The sequence below is a fragment of the Bemisia tabaci genome, chromosome 3 (genome assembly GCF_918797505.1).
Source record: "Bemisia tabaci chromosome 3, PGI_BMITA_v3".
In the NCBI taxonomy this organism is placed as follows: domain Eukaryota; kingdom Metazoa; phylum Arthropoda; class Insecta; order Hemiptera; family Aleyrodidae; genus Bemisia; species Bemisia tabaci.
In genome coordinates this window covers 58,500,430-58,528,036 of record NC_092795.1, presented here as the reverse complement: position 1 = coordinate 58,528,036, position 27,607 = coordinate 58,500,430, and the positions used below count along the sequence as shown (strand labels likewise).

Genomic DNA, 27,607 nt, shown 5'->3' with positions numbered 1-27,607 from the left:
GCGGTATGCACGAGTTTGAGTAACTGCCAAAGCGACGCCTCGCGACGCCGCCCGACCCGACCCAACACCGCCGACCAAGTAGTCGACGACGCTGCCGACGACGCCTCACGCCTTGACATTGACGCCTGCCAACTTCCACTTGCAACTGCTCCAGCGTCGCGACGCCCGACGCTAGACGCGCCGCGCCGCCTCCTGCTCCCGTTTCCCGTTCCCACTCCCGGCGCGGATTCATCCCTGTCGCCAGCTCGTGCCGCCGACTCACCTCCAAGGCATAGGTCAGTTACGCCATCGAGAGTCCCTTTATTCTGAGAGTCAAGACAATTTGAATCCATTTCTGATTGGTTCCCGTATTTTAGGCCTCCACAGTGTCACAAACGGGAATAAAGATTACATTTTCACCAATTGCAAAGATTATAATCTGGAATGGACCAGGAAATTACGGGTTCGGCAAGGAACAAACGGAATGAGAGGAGGAACGGAGAAAGGCATTTGAGAATGGGCCGATCAAAGATTACGAAAAACGTTCAATTTCTGTAATCTTTATTCCCGTTTGTGACATCCATGAGCCGAATTGTCTTGACTCTCAGTATAAAGGGACTCTAACGCCATCCATGGATCCAAAGAGAAGGGGGGCATACGGGCCTTCGCTCCCCCGTTCGCTCCAGAGTACCTGTATACGTGAGAGTATTGTCATCCCTGTGCCGCTCTCTGATTGGCTCATCAGTTTCAGGTTATCATGGAGCTCCAAACTTGGACCAATGTAAAGAAACCCGACCCAGAGGGATACGTGTTATCGGCTGAGAAATTAATTATAATCACACTCGAAGGTTCATTTTCGGCAAAAGTATCCATTAAAGATCGATCCGAACTCAATTCAGAGGTGGGGTCCGTGCTCTCCCTGCATAGGTGATCCGACGACAAGTAGAGTATCCAAGGGGTGAAAAGCGGAGGGCACGTCACGTCGCGGCGGTATAACTGTTCGCCCGGCCACACGACACGGCAACGAGGCAACAAGGCGCGTGTCTCGCAGTTGCGGTGTATCCGGCCTCCCCCCGCCCCCTTCCGCCCCGGCTCCCGCCACAACAGTCCTTTGCGCCTACGACGGGGACCCCGGACGACACCCCCCCCCCCCCCGACTCCCGGGACCCGCGGCAGGCGTACACCCGAATCGTCGTCACCTAATTCCTCCCTCGGTGAATCACAGTCCGACTCAGTCGGATCTGTGATTCCCTCGAAAAAATGGCTCGAGGCTCCGACGGCTCCGCACTCACTAAACACGGAGTAAGCCCTCAAAATTGACTATTGTGCTGTCGAAGACGAAGTAACACGTGAAATAGAAAAACAATTTAACTCTGTGGGCTCATGACTGACATTTTTAGACAAAGCTATAGAAGAGAGAAGAGAAAATTGAGGGATTCCATTGATGTAAATATTAACGCCATGTCGGCTAGTCTTCGATTTTTAGTGTAAGCAACACGAACTTCGACGTGGTCGAAAAAAGTATCATCGAGAAATGGCACGTGCACTCGAGACTCGCACAAATACCTAAGTGATTTTTGCTAAACAGGAGGAGGTTAATTCAGCATCATGTCAGTTTGCCTTCAATTTTCAGTGTAGGCAACATGGGCTCCCTGGTGATCGAATGGTGGTATCATCATCAATGTATAGTCCATTTAATTGGATGCGGGTGGTTGTGCTCGGCAAAAAAGGTCAGTAATAGATTAACTCGCATGGGAACCTACAATTTCCCTTTTGTCTATAGCTTTGCCTATCGATTTCAATATCAGCCGGCAGACAACTTACTTTTTCGTATTATTTTTTATTTTTTGTCTTGAGAATTTCTGCCTGAAGTAAGACAAACCTCTCTGATGAGTAAATTCATGAAACTTTTTGGCCAAATTTCCCTTCGAGGTCCGAAAAAGCAAAATCATGAATGATTTCAGCGTCACGAGACAAAAATTTTTGAACAAAACTTGAACACAAAATGTGCGATCTGGATTAAATTCCAATATCAAAAACTTTTACTTTTTCCAAGAATATATAAAGGAATGCCAAAAATAGATGCCTTACCTGTAATAGCAGCTAAATAAGAAAAGACTAGTAACACAAAATAAGGCAACGCCAAACGCATACTGCACGGGGCTGCTTTTAAGCCCGACCAGCGTCTTCGCCCTGAAAAAAAAAACAAAAAAGACAAAGCAAATTAGAATCACTAACTAATGAAAGAAAATACAATGGTAAATACTTACACAGAAACCAAAAAAGCATAATATAAACTGTGCTAGTCAGATAACTATGACACACGAAATAATATTCGGGCATGTACATTCAGAGGCTGAGTAATTATTTAATAAAAAGTATTAATAATGACTGCTTTAAATTTACGATTGGCTAACACGAAGAGTTGTTGAAAAATGTTGAGCAGAAATAAAATCGGCGATGTTCAACCGAGTGTCGAACTCGCAAAATGGATTAAGAACTTCGGTGTCTGGATTACCGATTAGCCTTGTCAAGTGATCGAGCTTTTCAGCAATTCATTCTTTATCGAGCGCTCACATGAACCTATTAACATAAGTTTTCGAAGGAGTACTACAGAATGCTACGAATTTCGGCTAAAATTTTACCAGCACGCATTGTTGCCATTATTTTCAAACATAATTCACGAGTGCAGAGAGTTCTTGAAATCAAGTAATAGGATATTTTCAATACCAGAATAGAGGTAAAATCTTTCTTTTTTGGGCACAATTTTCAAAATTCATGAGACAAATTTGGAAGAAAATCTTGGCAACATCTAAAATCATTTTGACTGGCCGACCCCAAAACGAGGCGAAAATATTTTGTTAGAAAATAATTGGAGACCGCCGCGAAGAAGAAAAAGAGTATTTCCAGCCACACGCCACGTGTTTTTTATTTCTATTGTTCTATGAGGGTCGATGCAGAGGTTGCAAGGCCCAATCGCGGGTCTAGATTCGGTCGGGACGAAGGGGGGGGGGGGGGGTGTTCACGGCATTTGGCAACTGTCTGCCTAGTTACGGCATCGATCAGTAGCTCCAAACAGGCACCTTCACCTTCACCTTCACGAATTCACAACTTCTCGAGTCATCGACGTTGCGATCTTCCCCGGAGCCGATACCGAAACAGGTGCACGATACCTTCCCGGTCCCCACAACTTAGACAATGTTGCCACGTCAATGTATGGCGGAACACGCTCCTAAGTTCCACTTCTGACGGCCTATCAACTACTCGAGGTGTCGGAACATCAGGACTCACGCTAAGAGGGCGCCTACAAAAATTTCGAATTGGATTTTCCTGATTTTTCATGGTATTTCTCGTAAAATGTCCTGATTTTTTACGCTGGTGAAGGAGGTGTGAAAAATTGTACGATAAGATTTTCCGGGAAACAAAATTTATGGAGTTTAACCAAACTAGGAACGAATCATTCAGTAAAACAAAAAGACAACGGCTGAAAACCCAAACTGATGTCTTCTATGTTTCTTTCAAGGCGAGTAGACTCATAAACAGTGTGTAGTTGAAAAACGCTAGGCGTACATGGAATTTTCTGATCCATAGCTGTATTTCCCCGATATTTTCCTGATTTTTCCTGAAGACATCAAATTCCCTGGTTCTTTCCGGGTTTTACTGACGGTATTTACCCAGGGGTGATTATAAAAATAAAATTTAAGTTGGCATCGGATAGCGGCGTTGAGGAAACATTAAAACATCTGCTCTTCAGCAGTCACAAAAGAGACATCTACTCGATAACAACGATACAAAGCTAATGCAAACCAGTCGATTTTTCAGCACTGATTACAAAGTGTTGAGTGGAGACTTCAGGCTGTCTGTAATGCCGACCAAACTCATTTGAAGCCTACAAAAAGTTCCGTGATTGGGGTTGGTAGTCTTGAAATTTTAAATACTGCACGATTTAGTTTTATATCTGCTTACCTAGGATCGATGCGGCGTTTTGCCACCGTCTACTACAGTCTACCTATCGCCGATAAAAATCAAGATAGCATTCGATTGGCAATGACGAATATTGGCATTTAGTCTCATGTGCAGCGCCGTGCAAACCTCCCTCCCATAAATTATTCACCTGCATCGAAGTCGTCTCCTACTTATTTGCCCTCTCTTTAGTCAAGAGTATTGACATCTAGTGCATTGCACGATCGATTTCAAGCAAGGAGGCGACTCGCACGGACTTGGAAGTCAGTAAAACTCGCGCAAATAGAACGAAAGACGAGGTACAACAGTTTTAACTCACTGTGTGGCCCCCACTGCACAGCTGGCAAGTTAAAGGAAGATTCAATTCCGCACTGGCACCAGTCAAAAGAGCAAAACACATGATACAACTATATCGACTCCAATGTAGCCCTCATTGCATAGCTATCTACTTGAAGGAGCACTTGACTGCGCGCTGGCTTCGGTCAAAAGAGCAAGACCCATGATACAACTATATCGACTCCAATGTAGCCCTCATTGCATAGCTATCTACTTGAAGGAGCACTTGATTGCGTGCTGGCTTTGGTCGCTGTATCGGAAGACCTAATGATTGAGGTTTATGATGAGTATTCGTGAGCACATTTTCCGTGTGGTCATCGATGAGTATTTGCTGAAGACACACTCACCAACCAAGCAACGTCGATGCACGCCAATAATAGTAGGGCCTAACATAACCAATATTTTTCTGTAAAGTTCATCAATCTCTGGCTCATTTGCGCAGATCTCAAACAACGAAGAGCTCTTTGCCGAATTCACGCTGCTAAAGAATCATTTAATTTTCCCCCAAAAAGGGACTAAACCGACTACTTCATTCTTTTTCCCACAAAATTCTTGGATCTCGATGTCGCCAATTCATCGATAAATCTTCCAATGCGGCTTCCACGGCCGGAGTTTATTTTTTCCAGAGTTGGTTCGATGAGATGATCCGGCAGCAGTGAGCGAGCTTGGCGGTACTCGCAAAGGGGATTGTGGGGGGGGGGGGGGGGGGCTGGGTACCGGCGCAACACAGCGCACCATGTCACGTCACACCGGGACAAGGCACCGGGCGCTCAGCTATGCACTCCGGGCTCAGGACTCAGATGACTTGAACAAATTGATATAATTCTCCCATAACCAATCGCACTGATCTTTATCCCGGCGGTAATCTTTTGTTTGTTTGGCTCCGATACGACTCCACCGCGAGCAGTGGGAAAAAACTAAAATCAATCGATTAGTCATTACGTACACACACCTCCCCCCACCCCCACCCCTCACCTGAGTCACCGCCCTTCCCACACTTGGATCCACCGATGGGACTCACGCCTTCGAGTCGAAAGCCGCTTCGTTGGAATCGACAGAAAAAAATAGGGGGAGGGGGGAAAAAGAACTTTTCGTAGAACTTAAAAAGTTAAAGACAGAAAATTGGGCCCCGATCGAAGGATTCCTGAGTTCTACTCGGCTGGAACCACGTATGGTTACAAGTCGTGAGAAGAAAGTTCTACGGTTGTGGAAAATACGGGTGAAGATTGAACAGGCCAAAAAATTACGGATTTACGTAAAGATATGACATTTTAATACGTGAAGGTAACGGGTGTGTGAACAATAATAACTACACCGTGTGCCTAACTTCAGGGAAATGAGTTCAATCCTATTGTTAAAACGGTGGAGGAACATCGCGCGTTTCATAAAACACGAATTTTCCGCGAAATCCGAACTGGGAAAAGCAAAATGAGCATTGGAGCTGTTAAAAAACTGCGCAAATCAGCTGATCCATCGTCATCAATTGATGATCGGCAAGCGAGCACTTTCCTTTGTAGGTGAATTTGAGACGCAAACAAAGCTCAATTGTTTCGACAATTTTGAGAAAAAGCTATCGGTGAGAGTATTCTATGAGTAAACTCAAGGGTATCGAATTAAGGATGTTGCTTAGCTTCATAGAAGATGTGATTCGGATTCTTTCAACTGATGTCCGGCAAAGCAGCGAGGTTAAGACTCTAAAAAAAAAGAAAGGAGAAGGTGATTGTTTCGTTAGGAGAGGTATTCTGCCGTGCTAAGGAAGAACGCCGTATGAACATTCCAGAGTTGCCAAATTTCCTCCGATAAAACGTTCATTTTTTAGGAAAGCTATGAATATTTTTCCTTGAAATTTTCAGGAGCTTCAGGTGAAAGCGCGAACAAAATTCTCTGAAAAATGAGAAGGCAATTATTCATACGTATACCAGGAAATTCGTGTTGTATCAATGGAAATTTGGCAACGCCTGAAGGCTCATACGGCGTTTTCCCTTAGCACGGGAGCATTTGAGACTCGACCAAGCGCCACTCGAGTGCAACTCATGAATGAATGAATGAAAATGCGATCTTCGTAGGGGCGGACGCAATACAAATGGTTGGCATTCTGAAACATGGCGCGACACGGGACACGGTGAAACTGCAGAAAAATGCAGGAGACAAAACCAGATTGAGGAGCTTACGTCCGAGTGGATGAACCGCGGAGTGGGCGGAGGGGGCGGGGCGCGGAGAAGAGGCAGAATTTCAAGAATTTGAGCCGACAGCCGCACGTGAGTGACTCGGGGGGCGGAAGGACACAAACGAACGGGGGTCGCGGGCCGGGGGTCGCAGGGGGGATTTAAATAATTCATTCATGAGGTATTCTGCGCATGCGCCTCGAGTCACTCTGGTGCTCCGGCCCCGGCCCCGGTGGCGTACGAGGAAAAATTCCTGACCAGACGTGGACGGATCCACCGAGATGCACTGCAACTCCACATCCACATCCACAATGCACAAAAAACACCGAGCAAAAGGAATCAGAAAGCATGGAGGAGATCAGCAGAATTTCAAGAGCCGGCAGCCGGACGACCAGCTCCTCCGAGCCAGCGCCACCGCCAGCAGCAGCTTCGTCATGCCCACAATAATTCTACCGTGCAACGCAAAAACATCGTAAGCGCCATTTTTGTTTTTTGGAAACAATGTATCATAGCAGAAAAACTTGTGTACCTTGGGGCAATGTTTTTACAGGATTCTTTCGCAAATACTATCAAGAACTTAACAACAAAACACAGTGAAGGAATAAGGGAAAACGGGAGCGAGTAATCAAGTTCGCCTTCAATTCGATGGACGCAATTTGAGCGGCCCAGGAGATGAAATAGATGTATCACGCATTCTAGTTGGGCACCGTCGCACATTGGATTGAGTCAATGGGAGAGGTAGGACAAAATTTGGAAACTTTAAACGCTTATAACTCCGTTCATACAAAACTTTAAGGTTCTAAAAGTGGTTCCATTATTTTCCTCGTGGAATTTTCCTCAAGAAGCACCCTTTAAAATTTAAAATGTGAAGAAATAAACATCAAAATTTGCAATTTTAGTCAAAAATTTCACGCCCGACCGCTCTAATTGACTCGCTCCACTGTGCGGCGTGAGCGCGAGGCGTGAAAGTGTACGTTGAGTGAATTTACCTGCTCATGTTTGTAAATCCACCTGCGCGGGTTAAAGCAGGCGGGAAAAGCCGAGACGAACTAAATAATAATCACTATACAAATCTCATAAAGAATAAATACAAAGTGGGGACGGAGAACGCGAATGCATATCACACGAGCCTCGCAAAAAAGATTAGGAAGCCTTACTGCCGCGCTGAGGAAGAACGCCGTATGAACCTTCAGACGTTGCCACATTTCCTTCAATAAAAACCTAACTTCCTGGGAAAATCGTGAATTCTCGTCATCAATTTTTTCAGGACAATTTTTCCGCAATTTTGTCGAAAATGTCTGAAAATTTCGAGGAAAAATACGCATGATCGTTCTCAAAAATACACGTTTTATCCGCGGCAATTTGGCAACTCTCGAATGTTCGTGCGGCGTTCTTGCTTAGCACGGGAGCTTAGGAGAGCCGCCGCCGCCGCGCCGTCCTCAGTACGCTAAGCTGGAAAAAATGAAAACTTGAACAGGTCAATTGTTGATTGGTGGAGCCGGATAAAGAGCCGCGGATTACGGCTGACACTTTTGCTGAAATAAAACCGTGTTATTTCCCGAATTGCACCTCGCCTCACCTCGGTGTCTTCCACCGTGACCGCCGCCGCCGTGTGTGTTCGTGTGAAAGTAAGTGCATGTGTGTGGAAGCTCCTACTTTAGCACAATGCTGACCGACTAATCGCCTTTCTCACTTCCGCTATGCCGTCCCGCGTCGCTAGGCCAGGATTGTGGAAATCTTTTGCCACCCATCGCCTCCTCGCTCGCTCCCCCTGAGCTTTCACACCGACGATACTATTACTTGCTCCATCAATTTGAAGAGGATTCGTCGAATACGGATCGCACGATTGTTCACAGAGCCCCATTTGATGCGACCCAAAATATAAAGCTACCCTTAACGCCTACTTCATATTGCTTTTCCTCGGCAATTATACCGACTTTTTTATTTGAAACCCCTCCACTGATGTATTGTCGTTAAAAACAAATCCTGTACAAAAAAGAAAAAAGGGAAAACAAGATGACAATATTTATTGAAATTTTAAGTTTGAAAAATAAAAATAAGAACACTTATGCAGAGCGTAGTTGATAAAAATTTTCAAATGAAACGAAATTCTTAAAAAATGAACGCCTGGCAGTGAAAAATTGAAATTAACGCGGAGAGCGGAGAGATAAGTTAGGAAATTCTAACACTATGTACGTATGTTCATGTTTATTTGTATTTTGAAAATCGGTATCTCTTAAGTCATCGAGAGAGAAAACTTATGAATAGTTGGACTTGACTTGGTTGGAAAAAAGGAAGTAAAAAAAGAATACCTAAATCTATTCGACTAAAGATCAAAGCGAATTGTTTTCCATATTCTTCATTTTTAAAAACGACGAAAAAAATGACAGAAAAATGTAAACTTGGCTACGGTAGAACGCAGTAGGTTCCGTTATGAAAGATGCAACTAATTATTACAGAATTTCGAATCATGTACGGCCTGATTGCGGCATCCATCTGCCCAAAAACAAGAGAAAAAAATTGCACCGAACCTATACGCATTTCGCAATAACGACGAGGAAAAAGCAGCCGCGCTGAATAGGAGGAGCAGACGCGATATCTTATCATCGTCTTGTTAACGCGCTCGGAAGTGAAGATGTAGCGAAAGAATTTCGAGATCTGAAACCTATTTCCGTCGGAAACAGACCTCATCCAATTTAGAAGGAGGCTCGCGGTGCGATGCATCAGCGCGGCACCACCTCCGTTCAGCCATTCCATCCTTCAACAAATAGATATCGATTGTAAAAGTTCCAACGTCTCCACGCTCGCTTTATATACGGGGTCATCCAAAAGTCCAGCACCAACCCTTCAACCCCTTAGGTTCTTGCCCCTCCGGCACGGTCCCTTTAAAATTTTGCGTGTAAGAAATAGAAAAATGAGAAAATGAACTGACCATTTTCAATTGAATAAAGGCAGAAAAATGGAGCGGTGCAGACCTCTACGCTTCTTGGCTAGGGTGTGAAAAGCGGAGAAATTGTCTTAAAAATTAGAAAAAAGAAAAAAAAATAGAAGGAAGACAGTCCGATGACAGTGCTTTTGAGTCAACTGTTTGATACAAATAATTTTTGAACATACCATTCGAGTTACATCGATTAATCATCATTGAAGTCGAGATAGGACATCACGAGACCGCTCGAATCTTGGGGCTAAATGGACGAGGAGGGGGGGGGGGGGTCACCGGGCAGGTGCGAGGGCGTGGGTGGTAATCACGAGTGAAGTGCGAGGCTCCGATATGTGCACCGTGCAACGTTGCACTGGTAATCGTTATTAATCTGGGATACAGACACTTGGCATTGATGTCAAATCTTGGCGGGAAAATTGTCGCGGAAACGACGAATCGCGGACGTGGAGTCCCTGCGTCGGTTGCCATGGCCACGACCTCGCAACTGTGTCAACACCAAGGGGTGCGAAAAAAGGAGAGAGCGCGGGAGTGATAAGGATGAAGAGAGTCGCGTTAGGAGCACACCTGTCCGTGTTTGGGTGGTTGGCTTAGGAGGCCCGACCGTAAAATTGTTCCGTACTCCTCAACGCACAGTGGTACTAGAGTCCCTTTATACTGAGAGTCAAGACAATTCGGCTCATGGATGTCACAAACGGGAATAAAGATTACAGAAATTGAACGTTTTTCGTAATCTTTGATCGGCCCATTCTCAAATGCCTTTCTCCGTTCCTCCTCTCATTCCGTTTGTTCCTTGCCGAACCCGTAATTCCCTGGTCCATTCCGGATTATAATCTTTGCAATTGGTGAAAATGTAATCTTTATTCCCGTTTGTGACACTGTGGAGGCCTAAAATACGGGAACCAATCAGAAATGGATTCAAATTGTCTTGACTCTCAGTATAAAGGGACTCTAAGTGGTACCAAATCGAGGCTTCGGAAACTGATTACGAGAGGTGGGAATCGGCCGTTTAACGGGTGTCTCCTGATTATTTAACGGTCTGGAATCTGAAATTTGTATTAGCGTTATCACTGGGACGTTTTTCGCGGTTCGGGGACATCGTCGGTTTTCGCCTTCTGTGCGGGGGCGGCGAAACCGAAAGGGGTTCGGGTCTCGTTCCGCGCTGGGCCCCGGTCCCCGTGGCCCTTGCCCTCGGCTGCCCCCCGAACCCCCGCCCCAACCCTCGGGGCCTCGACACGCCATCTACCTTTGGGCACCGGGATCACCGACTCGAGTTGGGTGTCCTAGCGGCACCGTTGCAATCCGCACTGAAAATATTCGATTTCCTCCGATGGTAGATCCACTGTGAATGTGAGACTGGCAACGTGGATTTAAATAGATCGTCCCCTCTACTTCATGATGCTCATTAATCCCCTTTCGGACTCGCCGCAGCCTGAGAACTTTTTTTTTACCTCCAACCGAACATTGCTTACTCCGTCGTTTCCTGGACGAAGGAACGTAACTCTATTCCAAGGTTGCAAAATTGACGCACACTGTCCAATTTTTTTACGAGGATGTACCCGTGCGATTTTTGTCCAAATTTTTCTGATTTTTACATTCGATCAGAAGAAAAATCGGTGAAATTTTCGATCCGAAATTTTTTATATCTTGACCTCAGCAACCATGCTGGTAGAACAACCAGTGAAAATCCATCTTTGAGACTACGGGTAGGAAATCATGATAAACACTAATCGCGGTCGATGACCTCATCCATATTATTCAACGGCGAATTTGGAAACATTTGACATAAAATCGGGAGCTTTGGAAAATTTTACCAGTTTATGCTATTCGAAAAAAATTATTCCATCAAACAAAATTCGATGGCAAACAAATTATTATTATTTCTATCAATCGGACACAACAGGAATCATCCTAACTACATTAAATGTTGCCTAATTCTCTGATATTTTATTTTTCAAACAGAAAACTAAGCAACACTGAAACTTGAAATTTCATGAGTAGATACTCTCATAATCTAGGTCAAATTCGCAGAAGGTTTAACAGGGCTAGGTATTTTCGTTCCATGTCAGACAAAATAAAACACGCGATAAAATTGGGCAACGTAAAATGCAACGAGGCTGACTCTGCTTTCGGGAGTGAACAATTACGGAATGTCGGTAAAAAACATCGGAGTGCAACAAAGATTCGGACGGGACATACGGTGACAGTAAGTACTTATCTGATGAAAAACAAAGGAGATTCGAATACTCCCGGCCCGAAACGATCATGTTACGCGCTCCCTACTTTCCTCTTCCAGCCCATTAAATTTGGGATCACGCGTAGTATTCCGTCGATAATTTCCAGTCGGAGACGGCGGTCAGCGGACGGCGCTGAAAAACATTAGGGGGCAGGACGGGGGACCGGGGCCGGCGCGAAGCACAAGGTGACATCAAATGGACGTATTTCTGCTAAACGGAACTATGTGCATTACGACGTGAGCCCTGTCATGCATGTATTCTTATGGGTCTCAGGGCTCATGTCTTCATGCCTAGTTACGTCTTGGCAGCAATACGTCCAAATGAGTCTCTGGCTCCGACTGCTATGTGCCGGATCCAGTTTGACAAAACCACCACCGAAGCAGCGGCTCACGTCCGTTAATTTGTTAATTGCGCACTGTACCACGGGAATCCGATCTCTACATCTCGCGCAGCAGCCAGCGGTCCTCCTCAGAAGCTGCGCCGTTGCCGAAATCTTCAAAAAAATCACTTTTAGTGACCCAATGCACTGGAAAAAAAACTCATGAAAACATTGACAAGAAAAAATATTCTTGATTCAATCGGATTTTTGCTTGAATCAAAACGAAATCCGCTTAAATTAAGAGGCTTGGTTCTTGATTTAAGCTAGATTCTGATTGAATCAAGAGTACTTTTTCTTGTCGATGTTTTTAAGAGTCTGGACTCTAGATCCAATGTGTTTTTTTTTTTTTTTTTTTTTTTTTTTTTTCCCCCCAGTGTGGAAGTTCAATATGAATCTACGTCGCGAGTTCGCGAGTCGTTTTTCTGACGAAAGACCCTTCCCCGTTCACCTCACCCGTTACCTTAAAACGTTGCGAAATTTTCAGGGCTACACTGCCGTGCTAAGGAAAAACGCCGTATGAGCCTTCAGACGTTGCAAAATTTCCTTAAATAAATCACGAATTTTCGGGAAAATTTGTGAACGTTTTTCCTCCAATTTTTCAGATGATTTTGTTCGCAATTTCGCCTAAATTTCCTGAAAATTCCGAGGAAAAATATCCATAGCTTTCTTCAAAAATAGACATTTCATCGAGAGAAATTTAGCAACCCTCGAATGTTCATACGGCGCTTTTCCTTAGCACAGCAGCACACGGACATCGACATGGCGGCTGTGGCCGTCCTTTTCGAGTCGGTCGTCGGCGGGGTCGGGTGTGCTGATGTGTGAAGACCATAATGACTGGGCTATGTTAATTTCCCTCATTTTCGTACTGGCTACGTGTCGCTTCATCGGGGAGGTCCCCGACTTTCCACCGTCCGGCAAGTTCCACCGATTCCCGAATGCAGTGCGCTGCGGCGGTTGTATTTTCGACATGAGCGGTAGTAACACGCTCGATCGCACCGCGACCGGACCAATCGGAGCCACCTCGGTGGCCGGGCCCGGGGGCGGGGGTTCCAGTTTAATCCAAATATTTACAGTACCCGTTTTTCTTTCTGATTCCTTCAATATTCATACGGCGCGGTTAAGCGTTGCGAGCGCCGGCCGCGCCGCCTCTGCCTTCGCGGCGCGGCCACTGGCCGAGTGTGCTCGCGTTACGCATGAAATCATATTTTCATGTTCCGTGCTTCTTCTCTCGGCCCCCCGAGATGCACACAGGCGGCATTCTCTTATGATGCCTTCATTCCATTTCACTTCTCCGCCTCCTACGGAACCGTCACACTGATCCGATATTTCATTCGAATCTCACTAACAGTCCCGAAAAATGGTCTCTTCTTGCTCATTTTCGGGGAACCTGAGGATTTCATGGACATGCACGTCGCAAGAATGAAAACCCAACGCGAGGGTTGAAGTCTGAGTTTAGAGATCCATTCGGTGATTTGACTTTAAAAATTTTACATTGTTGATCATTATAATACGCCTGAAAGATGGTGCACTTGAAAACGTAAAAAATGATCGCTGTGTCGCCATAATTGTAACTTGGTTTCAACCCGAAAATAGGATCCCTTCATGTCCTATTTACCTTCTTTATCTATAACTTTGTTTACCAATTTCTACGATCAACCCGCTGGTTCACCGAGCTGCTTCGTTTCGGTCGGCGCTTTCAGATTCAACTGGTCAAGTACTTGACTCCAATACACGGGAATATTGTTTCCCATCGACAGAATGACGAATTATTTCAATTGTTGGAAAATTCAATCCACACAGAAAAAGAAAAAAGAAAAATTCTACTGAAGGGCTATATAGACGTATTCTAGGTTCAGGGCCGAAAGTTCCGGGCGTAGCACCTGGAGCATTCGAGGCTACGGCTTCGGCACCCGGGACTTTCGGCCTCTGAGCCCGGAACGCGGACTGTCTGTTTTTATAGCCCGTGACTTCTTTTTCAGTGCATAGAAATAAAATTTTGAATAAAGGTCTTCACTTACGTAGGATGAGAATAATTGAAGAAAAACAGGAAAATTATGGGCTTGAATTCATGGTATAAAAATTGAGAGACAGCTGAATATTCGAGGAGGATCTGGACGAGAAGTAAGAGATCTCGAGTTACCGGTTCCGAATGTAATAATGAGTTGCCGCGGCGGCTCGGGATGAGCGTTATTAATTTGCTCCCGAGTTCCGGTCATAGACGCGACGCGGAAACAACCTCAAGACAGCACTTAATTAGGTCTCCTTCAGCGCTAGGATATATTGCGCGTGTCGGAGCCGGCCGCGCTCGTATGGTGAGCGGTAAAAAAAGGAAAGGATAATGCGAGAGGGTGGAGGGTGCACGGATCGCGGGTAGAAGGAGCGAGTTTTCCACAAACGACCGAAAAAGCCCCGTCCTCATAGACGAGACGGCGACGCGACGCGAGCGTGCGGTGTACTCTCCGCCGCGTGCCATATGGTCGTCACCGTACTCGACTCACCGCCCGAGTAAATATCTCCGTTGTCATATTTTCTTCCGACATTCAACCCCGCAAAACTGTTGGCGTTCGTATGGGCCGGCTCTCTCCGCGTCTTGATTGGGAGAATTTGCACACAAAACTTTTATTGCTTCATCTGAAAGTGCCTAGTGAGTTGAGTTCGTAGTATTATACATAATTTTTTTCTGACATGGGAAATTTGAAAAAAATTTATTGAAAAGTGAGAAAATGTGCCGCCTTATGACGTCATCTGGCTGCATTTCCCATTTAAACACATGTATTTTAGCAGATTAGGTTATTTTGTCATGAATCAAGGAATCAAGGTTACGAATCAAGGGTATCTGCGTGTTCAATTCACTCAGTATAGATTCCACGTAAATACGAAATTCATTAAATTTCAGATCCTTGCAAATTCTCCATGAAAAAGACACAAAAAATATACACAGCTTTTTTCAAAAGAAAGCAGGTCCACTCCTCGGTAAGTCTTAGTTACCATGTCCTTTTATGCAAGCCAAGGCTCATGCAAAAACGGACTTGTTCCCTTTTGAAAACAACTGATTCAATCAATGAAGAATGCATTATGATTATATTTTTACCAGGAAACTGTTAGACATTTTGAAGAGAAAATTTAACCGATTCTGATTTTGACAAATTTCGAGGTTCAAAAGCGGAATTCCCAGAATTTTCAAGAACTAGTCACCCTAAACTTGGCATATATAAAGATAAAAAATCCCTTGACGAAGTATACAATACTGGCGCTAATTTTTCGGCGTCTCGTTCACAGCTGCTTAAGAGGATGTCAAGTAAAAGGAGGTTTTTCGGGGCGGCGACCAGCGCCTCACCGGAGACAGATGGACTGGAGAGGTCGATGGCACTCGGGTGCGCTAGGAGTCGCGACTTCGCGAGACCGCGGGACCGGCGCGCACTCACGCGGGTCGCCTTGCCTTTCGGTCACGGCCGCTCATCGCACGCTGCCCCGCCGCACACTCGACCCAATCAACAGGAGGAAAAGCACCAAAACTGGGAACTTCAAGCGCTTAAAACTCCGATTATACAAAATTTTAAGGCTCTAAAAGTGGTTCCATTCGTTTCCTCGCGAAATTTTCCCCTAGGATCACCCCTTGAAATGTAAAATGTGACGAAATAAACATCAAAATTTGCAGATTTAGTCAAAGGTTTCATGTCCGGCCTCTCTGATAGACAAGGTCCACCGTGCGCCGCCGCGCCGCGCCGGCTCATGACGCCTAGACGCCTGTTTCACCCACCTGAAAACCTATTGGCAATCTTTATTTACCTCTCTACCACGACATCCCCCCCCCCCCGCCCCCCGAGCCACATGACCCTACTCCCGCCTGCTCCGTTCATCATTCCCCTATCCACTAGGACTACGCTTTGGCTTCTTAAACCATATTTCCGTCTCTAGGTGGTTCCAGGGTTGCCACAAAATTTAGCAAATCAAGTTCCCAGACGTTTCCCTGCTTTTCCTGGCACGTTTGAGTAAAATTCCCTGAAATTTGAGGATATGCCAAACAGCCAAAAAGACATACATTTGAAATAATTTCCGGGCAAAATTTGTTGTTCTAGACGTCAAAAGGTGAAATATTGAGTTGCCTCGACCAGTTTCAGTTTTGTGCAATTTTTCTTTTTCGTCTTAACCTGAATTTTTAAAAGAAAATCAAAGAGATCTGTGTTTGGGAACACGAATTTTTCACTTTCCTAACGAACTTTAAAAAAAGATTTACAGCCGAGTCGTTCACTAATGTGAAAATAGGTATAATAGCCCATGAATCATTGCCCTTCAGTACGGACTTACAGCCGATAAACTTCATTCTTAACTTTCGTCAAGTCTGTAAAAATTTTCGAAAATTCTTCCTGTTCAATCGCGAGCCACGCTTCAAAATTTGTTTACATGATACGAGATGCAATTGGACGTATTTCTACCAAACAGACCTATGTGGAGGTGAGAAAGATGGGGTGTGCTCTATAAATCTGCATAAGAAGCAATGTAAAAGTGGGCGTGGTTCCTTTTGAAGAATTGGAAAAGCGGGATATTGCATTCTATCAAACAGACCTATGTGTCAACTGGATGCGGGAGTCATGAGCCGCGGGCAGGGCAAGAAAGCGTTGTGGACAGGGCTCATGAGTTAAAGCGTCCCAACGACGTTGCCCTCGTTCCGCTCCCGCTCCCTCATTGCCGCTGACGTCACTGGCGCTTTATTATTCTCATTCACTCTTACGCAAGAGAACTAACGAGCACACCCCATATTTCTCACTTCCACATAGGTCTGTTTGGTAGAAATACGTCCAATTAAAACTGTGAGAAATCACCAGAGCTCCTTCTTCTAGACCTGGTGAAATTTTTCTTGCTGAGATTTCTTGACAGACTTTTGACTTTTGGGCCGAAATCATTTGCGGCGTTAACTCGGACGCGAGCTTTGGCTTGAGCATCGTTGGGGCCTGGAAATGGGAGTGAATTGTGAGGAGCTGGCAACGGGAGGCGTCCGTGTCAACAAGAATAAGAGCGATACCCACTCACCTCGTACGAACGGATACCCTGGATCACTCTTGCAGTCTTACACGTACCCGCCGGACGGCCAACACCCACACCTCCACCTCAGACAGGAAACTCGCATATTTTGCCGTTTTCTTAATTAAGTTTACACGCAATTAATGTAATTTGCGAAATTTGGAGAGAGGCTCCGACCCACTGACTGGGCCTCCGAAAGTCATTCAACCATGAATGCACGAACGCGAGCAAATTGCCGAGACATACCTGACTGCCCTCGCAGAGCGCCTCCCAAGTGGACATGCCACCTCCGAAATAAATCCCGGAGGCACCTGTCTACGGCTCGCTGTAGAGCAGGGTGTCGAAACTATTTAGGCCAAGAATATTACATTTTTTTCGACAAATAAACTAGACTCATAGGGAACCTTGAGCTTCGATTCTCGTGCCAGCACGCAACTAAGGTGGGTTTCGCAAGAAATATATTCACATCCTTGCTAATATCGTCATTTTTTTCGTATATAACCTCCTTAAAGGAATAGTTTTAGTAGATCAGACAGTTCGTTAGAGAACGACCTCCTCTTACATTCGGGAGGAAATGACATCACGAAAGGGGAAGAGGGGTAGAGAACCCTGAACAAAATGAGTTCAATAATACTTGAGCCCCCTTTACTACTATACCCTAAAGCCTCCTAATTAATAGTTAGGAATTAATCAACATTCGTTCGCGTTCTGGAGAAAGTTGAAATACCTCTTAAATGTCTGAGAATGGTTTCATGATGGCAGTGGTTTAAATTTTTTTCGTATCCTCTCTCTCTTCAGCTTCTAATAATGTAAAAAAAAATAAAGTTAAAACTAAAAAAAGAAATTAGTGAAGATAGAAGCTTCAGCGTGATAAAGAGGACTTTGTTGCTAAGACGACGGGAGAAGGGACAAACTCAGGGGAGCATCAGTGGCGTGGCGTGAATTGCGATACATCGATTGTTATGTAATTTAAACCTACGGTAAAGAATCGATTATTAAGATGTTTGCTGCGAACAACCTGTTAATCGATCATTTTCCATAGGTTTAAATGACGGATCAATCGATACATCGCAAAGCACGCCACGCCACTGGGGAGCATCCGGGCGGAGACTTATTCTGCCGTGCCAAGGAAAAACGCCATATGAACTGTCGGAAGTTGCCAAATTTCCTCTGATAAAACGTTTATTTTGGAAGGAAGTTAAGCATACTTTTCTTTAATATTGTTGGATATGTCAGATCAAAAAGCAAACAATATTGTCAGAAAAATCGGATTAAAAATACTCACAACTTTCACGGTAAATTCATATTTTATCGAAGGAAACTTTGCAACATCCAAAGTTTCATACGGTGTTTTTTCTCAGCGCTGCAGGACTTTCTTGCTCACTTGCAGACGACGCGCGGGAACAAAGCTGATTGCAAGCTGTTTTGGTTTAGACTCTAGCTCGTCGCTACATTTCTCAGCTTCGAGACAGCTCGTAGGACGAAAGCTTCCGTTCACGCCCATTTCACTGACCTTTGAGGACTGACGAACCCACACACACCAATATCGAGCGTGTGTGCGTGTGTAGGCCGCCGTTCCAGCGGCTCTGACCGCGAAATTTATGATTTACTCAGCGAGCCTATTTAATTTCGCGTCCTGCTTCCGAGTGAATTGCATCCTTTGCTTTTGCAACTTTTAATAATACCCTGATTGGTTTCTTGATTGTTTTCACCGCGTGAAAGTAAGACGCGTTGCCTTGATGCGCGGGAAAAAACTTGTCTTCTGCGCTAGAAAAACGCGGTCGTTCTTCGATGTAGGTGGCGGAACTTGCTTTTTTGCGGCGGGGTGGGAGATTCAATTAGCACGGGAAATCGTCAACCCCGATAGTCGGCAGGAATTGGACTGCATTTTGCAATTTGGAGCTATAAATCCTGGCTCTTCTGGAAAAATACTTATGTGCATTGGGAAACTCATGGCACATACGTTGTTTTTAAACCGGGCTAGAATTTATAGTTCCAAATTGCAAAATATAGTCCAATTCTCCACGTTGTACAATTTGCCTTCAATTACTTCACTCGGCATCACCCGACTCGGTTTTTCCCGGACTGAGCTTGCAAAAGCGCCTTTGCCCTTTTGCCCAGTACAACCACCCGCTTCCAATTAAAAGGATCGTATGGATGATGGATACCACTATTCGACCATCAGTGAGGTTGTGTTGCCTACACTAAAATTTGAAGGCGAACTTACGAGACGTTAAAGACGACAAACCCCATGGGTATGAGGGAACCGAGAGACCGTGCCATTTCACGATGATACCACTATTCGACCACGAAAGAGCTCGGGTTGCCTATACTAAAAATTGAAGGCCCACTGACTTGCCGTGAAAGAAATCCGACCTGGAGAAAAAGTCACGGACTTTTCGCTAGCCTGTACCGTTGACTCTGAATCGACCTGACCACTATTCTACCATAAGCAGTGCAGCATATTCAAGGGTTTTATCAAGGGTCGGCAGGGAGAGGGGCCAAGGGTTTCTTGTTCTGTTCCTGTGAATTTCAGTCAATTTTGATACGTATTTCAGGGTTACATGGGTGACCTTATGGAAATTTGATCCCCAGGACTTACCCGATCTAATGACCCTGGGCTCATTATGACGCTAGCCGGTGGATTTGCGGGATGGTCACCGTTTTACCTCGCCTTCTCCATTCGGTTTCTACTCATCAGTATTGGGGGGGGGGGGGGGGGGGGGGGCTGACGTCGGGGGCCAATTCGGCAACGGGCACAAGCGTTCACCTTGCGGGGCTCTCGGCGGCGCGGCGTGGAACACACGTGTATCTCGCGCCTGATTATGGCATTGTCACCGGGATCGGCTAAAAACGACCGAACTCGACTTGACTCGACTCGGTTCGCCTCGACTCCGGAGATCGCCCGGGGATTAATAAGAGGAGAGACGTAGCGCCGTCGTGAATGCCCAGTAATGAACAGCTGTTCCCACTTGGACTGCCACTGAAACTCCCGAGTACTCCCAAATGAGGATAGGTGCGCTTCCGCTCCCCCCCCCCCCCCCCCCCCCGCCGAGCGGAGCCGCGTGCCGTGGCCCGTGCCTCCGTCTCCCAGCTTCCGCGCAGCATCCGCACTGCGTAGTCGTTTATTACTGATAGGACCCATCGCCCGCCTCCAGCAGCGAACGGCTTGTTTGAGGAAGGGCCTAACTGCCGAAAGTCAAGTTCGGAGAAACCATGAAAAAACTTGGTATCCTCGACAACTGAACTGCATTCTGCAGCAAGGAACTACAATTTCTGGCCCGTGCGCTAAAACACCTACTTGAATTAGTACATTTCGTCGCTCCTCTAACGCAAGGGAGTGTCTTCATTTCCACGGACCCAGTAAAAATTGAACAGTGATTTGCCTCGTATTATCTTCAATATGGGGACTAGGTCATGATCGACGCCAATCCTGAGCGGAAGGGTTCAAAAATCCCGATGGAATTGAATTCGGGGAAAAGAAAGCCAACCTTGACCACTATAATGATACCTCGCCCGCGGTACGGGGCAAGCATGATGGTTCGGTAGAGCAATTTCGTCTGCAAACCGTTTCCACACGCCACGCGTAATAACTCTCTTCATCAATAGCATTATTCGACTGAAAATTACTCTGCCATGCTGTGGAAAAACGTCTTATAACGATCGAACGCTGCAAATTTCTTATAATAAGATAAGAGTTTCCGGTAAATTTTGCGGAAGATTTCATTACCATAGTAATGTGGTAGATTTGAATTAAAATTACCAAAACAAATAGTAGTGCATTTTTCAATGATGACCATTCAAACCTGATAACATTCAAATAAGTGTTTAGTTTTTTCATTTTCTGAGAGTACCCGCTTACACTTAAATGAGTGCGAGTGAGCTTGCTTTAGAATTTTTTAATATTTCATCATATGGTTGTATTTGACTCCACGACCAGTTTTTATTACCAAGACAATGAGCATACAACGTTTCTAATTCGCATGAAAGCTTAGTTCTTCATGGCTTAATAAAAATTTGGCAACGCTTATGGACTCCATCGCTCTGTCATTACATTAGATTTACCCAACCTTTCGGAGAGTCTATCTAACGAGATACCAGATACTAACAGCAAATTTCCCGCAACAGGCAAATGAGCAACAACCGACGATTAAGTCGCTCGCATATATTGACAGTGTGATGAACACATATCCTTTTCTGTTAATACGTTTGGAAATTAGGTGCCATCCCAAATCTGCCCTAGATCCTTATTTGAACTTCACTCGTGATCGTAAATAACTCAGGTGACAGATACATGGAATAGAGCGATTCTACAGAGAGTGAAAACTATGCAAACAACACTTCATAATCCATATTACCCCTGTGCGGCGGGAGGCAGGTAGGAGGCTCTTTGATTTGATTCGAGGAAGACTAAACGGAGGTTACGTTGCAGATTCGTTCGATCAATTCTGAAAAGGTCATTAGTTTAATATCTCAGAACGCCACTGCCATGAAGATGGATGTTTGATGCATGTATCGAAACCGGAAAAAAGTGACAACGAATTCCGTCACTCGTTACTCGGAAAATTGGACGCATTTATGCTAAAAGGAACTATGTTGCACACAATCCATCTCATTTTTCTTTAATAATTTACTCTTCTCAAATAACGATTAACTGACGGAGAGCTTTAATAAAACTGCTCCAACCGCAATAACGCGACTCTGCTCCACCGAGATTTACGGTTTCTTGATTGAATCAGTAGCTGACGGGTGGAAAATTGAAAGCGCCTGCCCCTTCAATCTGCTCGAGAGAAAAATGGCTATAACAGCCACCGAATCAGGAAGCTGCCGTGGAAAAGCAGAAAGCAACGCAGTAAAAAATCATAAACCGCACGAACATTAATGGCTTTTGAATAACAGAGGTAGGAAATCATTCGAACTGCAACCTTTCTGTGTTACGAACCCATAGAAGAACGCTACACGGGAGAGGAGAGACACATTCTTAAATGCCCACTCAAATCTACCAGAATTTACTATTTACGTGCTTGATTCGTAGTTTTCCGGACGATAGAAAGAAACTGGATTCCAAGGTTGCAAAATTAACTCAAACAATTCAATTTTTTGCAAGAATAGACCTGTGAAATTCCTGTCGTGAGGGCAACGTCGAATTAGGACACAAGACATGGACCGTTGACGAGACTGATAGAGCTGGTGAGAACGAACTTTCGCAGTAAAGGGTGAGCGGCTGAGCACGTTGGAATTACAGCGCGCAAAAAAGTGAAGAGCCGCCACTAAAAATACGCCGAAAGAAGGCGAAATCACGATTGTCGGGTTAAACAACTGCGATTCTCCTTGATTTCGTCTTGATCTACTTTTTTACCCCGCAGGTTTTTTGACTAATAATAGGTTGAGTTTCGTTTGTTCTTCTCCTTCCTTTTTAGCGAACGGGAAAAGGGTTATTGGGCATTGATGCCGGAGTCTGGCGGGAGCCTTGTCTGGTGTCGCGTCGGGCCGAACAAACAATATAGGCCAGCAAGTCAAAGGATTTGGGATTCCGGGCCACTTCAAAACCTAACTTCAATCAATTCATTTCGCGACCGCGACGAGACGCGCGGTTCCCCCTCGCTATGCGCCATATCTCGAGGGTTTCCCAAAAATAAATTCCGTCTAAATGCGCTCTGACGGCGTGCGAATTGCCCGAGAATATTATCACAGTTGTGGTCTCTAGCTCTACGGTGCAAAAAAAATAAAAAACATATAAAGTTGTCTGCAAAATTCGAGATTCATTTTTATTCTCGTTAGGTGTTGAAAACGTACGTTCACCCAACTCTTAAATATTCTTTTGGAAAGCGACTCTCTTCCTTTCTTGTTGCTCGTTACATACACGCTTACCTTTTTTATCATACTAATTCCTTCCTTCTAAATATGACTAAGTAAACGCTACTAGAACGGAGTTCCTCTCCTCAAAGATGAATTATTAGTTTTGCTAAGTTTTGTCTCGATACGTAATTGCGGCTTCAAAAAGAATAGGAAAAGATTTAATTTTGTAATTCCTTTTTTGAACCTTAATATTCTAAAAAAAAACGGAGATTAGTTTTGTAACGGTATTAGACAAAAATAATCATAACCAGGGTAATATTTTACACTGTGTTACAAACTTCTCATTTGAACCCGGAACTTGGTACCTTGGATCAAATCACGCCCACTGAAGGCGTAAATAGACACACAATTTGAAGCACTTGACGAAATGAAAATATCATAACCCTACTAACCGATTTGTTTTCACGAAAAAAAAGGAGAAGAAGAAAGGCAAGGGACAATCTCTCTTCCGTTTAGATTGCACTGAGCGCTGATAAAGTGGTATAAATATTTCAGCACGTTCACGAATAATTATTAAGAATAAAGGAGGATAATAATTTATAAATTTACAAACACCAACATTAACAGAAGGGGAAAAAACAAGAAAGATGGATTTCAGAGTTAAAGGCCCTTCTCTGGCGAGGCCCTCCCTTGCTGGAAGGACCCCTGCGGCGAGATTTGGCGTGATCGCGGCTCCAGTGCGCGCACGAGTGTGGTCGGTAAAATAAACAAACAATAAAAAGACGGAGGGGGAAAAAAATAAAATAAATTATAAGATAAAGGACTTAAGTTACGCAAAGCTTGAATTGATAACGTTGTGAAAGAGGGTGGAGGGTGGTTGGTACCCTTCCGAGTTGTGGTGCGAGGTTATTTTCAGTCGCTTAAAAGTCGAGGTCGCTGCCAAGTGAAGCCGCCGCGCGGCACCTCGCTTGTCGTCTGTCTCCACTACAATCCACTTTCGGCCTCAGTTGTACAGGATCCAGACAGGCATTGCGCTAAGTGAAGGTCAGGATCTCATTCACAGGGTGGATTTCACTTTTGCAATACTGCCGTGCTAAGGAAAAACACCGTGTGGGCCTTCAGACGTTGCCTTAACTCCTTCGACAAAAAACGGATGTTCCTGGAAAATTGTAGATACTTCTTCTACTACTTCTAAATTTTTAGACAATTTTGTTCCCGATTCCATCTAAAATACCTAAATATTTCAAGGGAAGATATGCATAATTTTCTTCAAAAATACATATTTTGTTCGGAAAAATTTGGCAACTCTCGAATGTTCTTACGGCGTTTTTCCTTAGCATGGCAGAATACAGTGGCATTCCCTTCAGGATCACGGGAAAATTAGATAAAAAAGAGAAATGGCAAGAGAAATAAATAAAAGAAATTTTGCTGCTTATTTAAAAAATTAGTTCACATAATTTTTAGTTTTTCTACCAGTAAAAAAACTACGCTTGGATTAAAAATTGTAGCTACACATGGATAAGCATTGGGTTTTTAAGATTATTTTATTAATTAGCGTTTAGAAATTATGGTTGAAGAGGATAGATCAAACACGCAACATTTCCGATTTTACGTACTTTACTATTCAACGGTTATTAGAAAAATTTCGAGTATTTGAAATAACTTATTCGCATCTGACTTTACATTTACCTCTCTCTGGATAATTTATAAATAGTAATACTCGATAGAATCCTTCCAAAGCGAATTTCGGGCAATTCGAGGTAAAATATTCTATTATGAAAGGAGTTGCGCTTCGTTAAACAAACCAAAAAGATTCACCGAGAACCAAGTTATTTTCAAAAACTATCATTTTTAAGCTTGTCAATGCTGTTCTATTACGGCCGTTGTCGCGGATGTTGGTAGGTAAAAAAAAAGCGGAAAGTTGCACCATTAGTGCCGACATATGTGTCATGATGCATTGTCCACCTTATCACTTCGAAGCTGTTTCAAGTCTTCATTCTTAACTTGCTGTCAAGGCTAACCTTATCTCTTCGGCACACAAATACGAGCGCGACCAGAATTACTTACACGCATACATTATTGCACGAACTGGTACTTGGAGAATGAAATAAGAAGTGTTTTGGATCAGTCCATCTTGGTAAGAAAAAAAGAGGAAAAAAAGATGGAAAAATGAGAACCAACAAAAAGTTCATGGTGTAAACGACATGAAACCATGCTTGAACGAAAGCTAAACGAAAGTAAGAATATTTGACTATTCGCCTAGGCATTTGAGAAAATGCCTGATTAGACTATTTGCCTTCGACACATATATCTCCTTGAAATCTTCGGTTTTTAGATTAAATCGCGAACAAAATTGTCTAGAAAATCAGAGGAAAAATAACCAGAATTATTCCAGTAAATTCGGTTTTATTGAAGTAAATATGGCAACGCCTAAATGCTCTTACGGCGTTGTTCCTTGGCACGGCAGCTGAGTCCTCGGACGTGGGACTCAGGACTGGGAATGTGCGCGTCTGCGCATGCGTGGGAGATGGGAATGCAACCACCCGAGCAGATCCCAAGCTTCGATTGGAGCCCAAGCCCACGGCCGGGGCCCAATCCAAGCTCGGCAAATTGAAAACCAACATGGAAATTCAACTCAACAAAGAGAAATCACGCCATCTACCTCTTTAATAGTCTGTCATCTGGGCGTCTCACCGATTCTCTTCTTTCGTGGGGCGCATGACCCCAGAGGCAGATCCAGCAATTTGCCAACACCGGATTCCCTCCATTTAAACCTATGTCAAATAATCGATTCTTGTCGGAGCGCTGGCTCCTCCGAGAATCGATACATTTCCATAAGTTTAAATGGAAAAAAGCAATGTTGCCAATTTGCTGGATCCGCCAGTGCGTGACCCTGCACTGGAAAGAAGACTTGTTTCGAGCAAGGATGAGGGACTTGGAGGGGAAGGCGCATAGGGGCAGTTTTTGCTTTTAGAGAAATATGCGGTTGAAGTTACAGAAACGCGGGGCGAAAAGAAAGTTCAAACTCACTTTAAACTGCATGAAAATTAGATTTCAGTAGTGCTTGTTCCGCAGAATATAATTTAAATAGTTTCAATCAAAATTATTTATAATACATCGATTTTTTCAAAAAATGTTCTGTGCGTGCGTCTTGTCCTCCAAGCCCCTTGTTTATCCTAGAATTTCTCTTGAAAACATGTCCTCTTGAAGCGATGAAAAATGTTTCTGTAACGAAGAAACCTGCTCGAACCAAGCGACTACACATATTCTTATTTAAGAGGAAATGTTCTGGCGGCAATTCAAGAATCATCCGGCTTGAAACCAAGTCACTTTATACCAATAAGCACGCCTATCAAGAAGGTTAAAATTTTTGGATTTAAATTTTGTCAAACAGTACTAGAAAAGTAAGGAAATCTGAGATAAGTATGCACTGAAGCAGTGAAGCACTTGGGACCTTCTTTTCCTGCACTCATCCAAGTTCGCTACCAACTCATCTTTGAATAGTAAATGGATATTTTTCTTGGGATAATTTTCCAGATCCAGAAAGTTAATGTCTAGGCATTGTACTACTTCTACGACTAATACGATTCATCGGGAATTTCGTTTAATGCATTCATGTCAATAGTCCTAGACATGCTGAAAACGTGAGGAAAATAACGTGGTCTCCTGTGCGAAAGAGCGTTACTCCATTTCAAGGCTGCAAAATTGACTGGGCAATTGATTTGTTTTGCAAAAATGTACCGGTGCGATTTTATCCAAAATTTGCCTGAATTTTGCATGAAATGTGAGGAAAAATCAGTGAAATTTTCAATTAGGAATGACAAATATTCTCCTGGTCAATGTGCAATTTGCGAGGGGAAAGTCGTCAACAATGAAATAAGTTACGTTCCTTCGAGAAAGAAACGACGATAAGTGAGGTCTCGGAGTGCGGCAATTATTACCGGTTAACGATGCGCAGTAATGACGGGTTATTTCAGAGAGTGACAACGCCTGAAAAATTTGAGTACAGGAGCCGTTTTACAGTTGTTTTACGAAAACTAATTCTAAGAGTTGAAGATAACAAATTAGTGGCTGTCTAATCACCTATACTAACGTGATTATGAGCCGAGCGTAACGTAGGTAACACGCAACCTATCAGCGATGGATCGAGTTCATGAGGCTGTTTAAGTTTCGGAGAAATAAAATACAAAAACGACAAGCGAAAAATTCAGCATTCCTCGCCTCGGCAGTTAACACAGAGTACACACAAAGAACACAGAGTACGGAGTTTTTGATCATTTTTTCAATTATTTTCAGTGTTAAATAACTGTAGTTGATATTTGAGGAGCTTTTTTAACACTATTTGAGGGGAGTGTTCATAAATTACGTCACGCACTTTGCCGGTATTACTACCCCTTCCCTTGTAACGCTCTTGTGACATAGATCTGGAGCACGTAAACACAAAATGGTCTAACGCTCTCCTCAACCCCCCCCCCCCCTCCACCTGGAGCCCTAAGTATTGTATGAATGCCCCCCGAGAGATTTCTACTTTAATTTTACATTTTATGATTTTTCTTGGAAAAAAATTCAAAAAATGGTTCTTGAAACGAAAATTATGACAGTTTTTGAGAGTTGTAACAATCCAGGGTTGCCACCAAATCTAGAAAATAAAATTCCATGATTTCCCTGGCACATTTTGGTGAAATTCCCTGACAACTGAAGACATGTCAGATGGTCAAAAAGACATAAATATAAATCGTTTTCGGGCAAAACTTGTTGTTTGAAACGGCAAACCCACTCTAGAGAGCAA

The 27,607-nt window shown here is 44.1% G+C and overlaps 1 protein-coding gene across 3 annotated transcripts in view; it reads right to left on the bottom strand.

Annotated features, from left to right (window-relative positions):
• LOC109030732 (protein spitz) overlaps window positions 1-27,607 on the bottom strand; it is a 269,815-nt gene that overhangs the window by 81,310 nt on the left and 160,898 nt on the right. For all 3 annotated transcript variants that reach the window (XM_019041830.2, XM_072298892.1, XM_019041829.2), the window contains one exon: window positions 2,071-2,172. In XM_019041830.2, coding sequence (XP_018897375.1) covers window positions 2,071-2,131 — 61 coding nt within the window. In that variant the 5' untranslated portion in view covers window positions 2,132-2,172. The remainder of the gene's footprint in view (window positions 1-2,070; window positions 2,173-27,607) is intronic.